The sequence below is a fragment of the Parasteatoda tepidariorum genome, chromosome 1 (assembly GCF_043381705.1).
Source record: "Parasteatoda tepidariorum isolate YZ-2023 chromosome 1, CAS_Ptep_4.0, whole genome shotgun sequence".
Taxonomy (NCBI): domain Eukaryota; kingdom Metazoa; phylum Arthropoda; class Arachnida; order Araneae; family Theridiidae; genus Parasteatoda; species Parasteatoda tepidariorum.
Genome location: NC_092204.1, coordinates 7,166,231 through 7,171,689, shown reverse-complemented (window position 1 = coordinate 7,171,689; position 5,459 = coordinate 7,166,231). Strand labels below are relative to the sequence as shown.

Below are 5,459 nucleotides of genomic sequence, written 5' to 3'. Positions count from 1 at the left end.
AACCCATGTGGGAACTCTCTTATATTTCAGAAGAACATGAGAATGAGTTGGCTGATTGCCTAAAATGTATGGCACGATGCAAAGATTTTTGAAAATTTAAAGTGTTAATCGTTCTTCTTGCTTTTAAATAAATCATTTTATTAGCTGCTTAAACATATCTTTTTGGTTTATTTGTTTGATCTTGATGTCTTATTTGTTAATTACCATTATATAATTATTTTTAAACAGCCCCTTTACAATAAAAACTGGTGATCAGTAATTACCCCAGAAATGATCAAGACCAGGGATAATTCCTGATCACTAAAAATTTAAAATCTTTTAAATTCTAATTAGATTTTCAAACAAAAGAAGGTGGCATTGGACTCATCTCATATAGCCTCAAACTTCCAGTAAATATTAAAATTCTATTCTGAATAGTTTTTTCACAAAATTGATGTTTGCGTTTTTTGATCAGGAATTACCCCAGGTCACCCTATTTAATAATTACTATTTTAATTAAATGATGGAGTCTTGACATAAAAACATAACACTTTAAAAATTCTTTCAATATTAGTGCAGATAGGAGAACAGTTAACTATTTACATTTTGTGCTTGTTATATCTAATGCTTATTATGTGAATATAAAAGCTTTTAGGACTCACATGTTAATAAAACTCATTGTTCACTTATATTATACCTAATTTCATTAAAAAAAAACAAAAGAAGACTCTTAATAACTATGTATCCACTTTTAAAATATTTAGAAGTTAATGAAAAAAAGAATATGAATATATATATATACGTGAATTACTGTTAGCACTGCCTATTACATTTAGAATCCTTGCAAAAAAATGAAATCCACATTACAATATGTATTTACTTGAGTTTATAAAAAAACATTTAAATTAAATAAATCACTATTGAATTTTTATCTTTTCCCAATTTTCTCTGACTATTGAAAAGGCTTTGATGTTCTTAATTCACTTTACTCAATATCGATACATTAGATTTCAATAGCGTTTTTGTTTTTCTTCGCTAAAGTATCAATTCGTGGACAAAAAAATAAATAATAATAACAATTAACAAATAAAAGAAAATTAATGTAATTTTGACTTTATTTTCAAGAAGTATTCCAAAGATATCTGAAATTGTAAGTCTTCTAAAGAATGTAAATTGTTTTGAGAAGTATTCTTCTAAAGATAAATGATCCATGAAAAAAAAAAATTCTCCAACTTAAAGGGTATAACTAGTAGCCATTTGTTTTGTCTCGCTGAAGTATCTATTCGCGCACAAAAAATAAATGATAATAAATAAAGAAAGGAAAATTAATGTAATTTAGACTTTATTTTAAAGATATCTGAAATTGTAAGTCTTCTAAGGATTGTAAATTGTCTTGAGAAGTATTCTAAACATAAATGATCAATTAAAAATAAAAAAAATCACCAACTGAAAGGGTATAACTAGTAGCCATTCCCAGACAATCACCTGCATAATATTTTTAAAATTTTGCAAGTTAAAATTTTATTTGGCACTTTAACGATTCTAAAGATAATGAGGCAGAAATATTGGGGGAGATTTCTGTATCCTGATATGTGGCAGAATAATCGCCAAGTCTTGGCAACTTCCGGGCAGCGGCTCGCGAGAAACAAAAAAAAAATATCACAGAAAGGGATCAACTCGAAAAATATAACTCATAAGCACCCCCGGGCAAACATCTACATGCTGTTGTTTCTTTCAAAATTGCAAGTATTTGGCCCCTTGGCGATTGTAGTTGGCGCAACAGATCACGATATGGAAATATCCCCTTCCAGTTAAATAACCAAATATTTTGTTTTTAAATTTTTGAAAGTAAAAAAATCCTTTGGCTCAATAGTAGGACTGGGCGATATTAGAAATAATATATCGTGATGCATTGTCAGTTTTGCATCGCGATATAGTGATATAATATTTTTGAATTTCATTTACTTGTAAGGCACATAAAGTCAGATTTCTATCAAAACTTCACACTCAGATTGATTTAAATCAATTTATAAATTTGAAGATATATATGTTTTGCTTAAGAGAGATATTAAATAAATTGACTACAATGTACAAATCTTACTTAAAATATTTATTGAAATGTTTGTTCAGAAATTCATAATAAACGTTAAACAAAGTCGTCTAATTTAAAAATAAGTCGAGCACTTTACGGTAGAACAGTTTAACGAGGACCAATACCGCACACCCTCGGTCCCTACGCAGACTGATCCAAGTGGTCAATCACCCGCACACTGACCGCAGCCAGTGATGCTCGACTTCTGTGATCTGAAGGGAACCGTGTCTTAACGATCAGTTCACTGTGGGACTTTATAATTTCAGATAAATAATTAAATTAAATCAAATAATGACCGAATTATGAACGAAAAACAAAGTAGGTAAGATTTAATTTCTTAAAAATAAAAAAATTTTGATATTTGATAATATATTTAGCTAATTAACAAATAATATGAAAAGTATATTGTTAAAAAAAATTATTATACTCTCTAATTAAACGAAGTGCTAAATGATTTAAAAAAATGAATAAATACGCAAACCTCTCAAAAATTTCTGTATAAACAAAGTTGATTGACTTATGTCCAAATCTAAATGACAAATATAAATTTTGTTTTAACTTTATTTCTAAAAATAAAAACAACAAGATTTATAAATTTAAAATCAGTATAAAAACTCATTAAATTATTAGAAGTTTCATCCAAAAAGTTTTTAATAAATTAAAAGAAAGTAAAAAAATAACCTAACAAATTCAATTCCTTATGGGCGCCTAAATTAGATTGCCGATAATTTTCACATTTAAAAATAAAAAGAAGTTTTTAAGAAAAAAAACTTATCTAATTTATGAAGAAACTCTTCTTTAAATATTCTTTTCATTAACAGATTGCCTTCAGAACAAGGTAACATCGACGATCACGGCGTTAGTCCCACTGAAAATAATCTACAAGAAAAGTAGCGACAAAGAAAAAAAAAGCTAAGATGTGCGAAAAGGAACATGCGATATAACGATATGCGTTCTCAAAACTCTGATTCTGATTCTACAGCTCACCAATAAGGGCCAATTCAACATACCAAAACGAACATCGTCTTCTACAGCGCGAGTCGACATCGGAACGTAAGAGAAGAGTCTTATATCGCTATCTTATATCCTTGCGTGTCTTATATCGCTATATCGTTTTGCTCTCATTGTCTTTACTCAACGGCTTAAATCAGATTTCTGATGCATCGCCTTGAATGAAAGTCGCTGTATCGTCTTACCGATATATGTGTTAAATCGATACACCGATTTATAGCCCAGTCCTACTCAATAGTGAAGGTAGCAGTTTGCATCAAAATTTCCCTATCATGATCTGTTACCCCAATTGCAACTGCCAAGACACCAAAGGGATTTTAAACTTGAAAATTAAAAAGAAAATGTGTAGAGGTTTGCTAGAATATGGCTACGATACAAATCCTTTGATTTGGTTACCTTCTGTGAAGTTTCTTGCAGGCCACTGCTCAGAAGTTGCCAAGACATGGCAATTATTCTGCTGCAGTCAAAAATACAGAAATATTTTCTTAGTTGCGAGCAGACATTTGCATCAGCCTCCCTGTAGTGTTTTTTAAAGTTTCTGTCTCGCAATTGGACACAGATATGAAAATTTGCACACCAAATAATTTATTATGTTCACATTAATTTATATTTATTATGCTCACATTAATTACATTAATCTAATTAATGTATTTATTACATACCTACTGTTAAAAGTACAAAAAAAGGAAATATTCCTTTGAACTGGCTTTTGGCTAGAGAGAACAGATGTCCATATAATTAATACCCTTTTTTTAAAGCCACTTGTTAAAAAAATGATCAAAACTATAACACAACCTATGTTGCCGCACGCTGACTGTTGATGTGCGGCCGGCAGGAACTTCTGAACGTAATAAAAAAAAAAAATTTCATTTCGTTTTTGTTCAAACATTATAAATTTTCATTTATTAAAATGTTTAGTTCAAATTTATATTACTCTATAAAATGCGTCTTTTTTTTTTTTTTTTTGCACTTTCATTCTGTAAGCTTCTATTTTATTCGAATTTATATCCTTTCCCAATATAAATGCATAAATAAAATATTTTTGTTAAATTAATTATTGTGAAAAATGGAAAAAGTTTTTTAAAAAAATTATGTTTTTTCAGTTTTAAGGAAATTTAAATAATTGAAAGTACTTGATTTTCTGCAAATATGTTATTAAGTTTTAGTTTTAAATATTTGGTAAAAATATATTTGATAAAAATACTTGGTGTTTAGAACACTAGGATGTTTAGATAAACATTATCATATTTGCCGCTAACTGAACTAAATATGAGTGCGGCTCTTCGTTAATTTACGTGCTGCGCAAGTGGCCCTTCACTCAAAAAAGTTGTGCACCCCTAATCTATAGCTTAACTTTCTAATATGTAGATAAAAAGGCCTATTATCTCCCTATCAATACAAACAAAACCTTTTATTTAAAGAAAAACGGTAAATGGTAATTGTAGGTGAAAAAAGGCAAACATTAAATGTAACTGCTTTTACTATCATCAGTTTTTAAGCTGAAGACAATTAAGACAACTGAAAGTTACTAACATAAGTGATCTACTATGTACTAATCAATTGAGTTGGATAAAAGGGATGGAAGATTGAGTAACATTTATCAGATTATCTATTAAACCTTAAAAGAGAAATTTTGCACATTAAAAATATAAAGTACATAAAACTTACCGCATTTCCATCTAAATTATTTATTGTTATAAAATCATCAGCCATAGCTTTCCAATTTTGTTTATTTAGTGCATTTGACGTAAGTCCTTAGCTGACTATATTTGTAGGATGCGATAATAGGATGGTGCAATAAATGAAAAATATTAAAGGACCGTTCTCCCTACATGCAATTCTTTTTTTCGCATGTGAATCATAGCTTTTTTAATGGGTTTCATTCAATATTTCCTTGTCTTCTGGATTGGGTTCTAAATTACAAGGCGACGGAGTTGAACAATAGTTGTCGTAAATCCAAAAAATTGGTTCGACTCTACAATGACGGTTATAAAAAGAATTTAAAAAAATTGATCATGTCAACGATCTTGACAATGGTAAGTCCCGCAGTAGACTGATCGTTAGGACACGGTTCCCATCAGTTCACCGAAGTCAAGCATCACTGGCTGCGGTCAGTGTGCGGGTGGGTGACCACTTGGATCAGTCTGCGTAGGGACCGAGGGTGTGCGGTATTGGTCCTCGTTAAACTGTGCTACCGTAAAGTGCTCGACTTCGCGCGCAGGTCATCGGGCTACCGAAGCGGGGGTGCCATCCCCTCCGCAGAGGATCAAAATTGTAATGGCATGTCTTCGGATCATCCTCCGGGATGTTTCCCAGACCGTCGCCAATAGCCCATTATGCAGCTCTAGCGCGACGTAAATTAACAACAACAACAACA

The 5,459-nt window shown here is 30.8% G+C and overlaps 1 protein-coding gene across 4 annotated transcripts in view; it reads right to left on the bottom strand.

Annotated features, from left to right (window-relative positions):
* Nucleotides 1-4,905, bottom strand: part of LOC107440453 (Histone acetyltransferase Tip60) — a 46,018-nt gene extending 41,113 nt beyond the window's left edge. For 2 of the 4 annotated variants that reach the window (XM_043044877.2, XM_043044880.2), the window contains exon 1: nucleotides 4,751-4,904. In XM_043044877.2, coding sequence (XP_042900811.1) covers nucleotides 4,751-4,795 — 45 coding nt within the window. In that variant the 5' untranslated portion in view covers nucleotides 4,796-4,904. Of the gene's footprint in view, nucleotides 1-4,750 lie in introns of all 4 variants that reach the window. The other 2 variants (XM_043044878.2, XM_043044879.2) reach the window with 2 other exon arrangements.
* Between the last annotated feature and the right edge of the window lie 554 nt (nucleotides 4,906-5,459).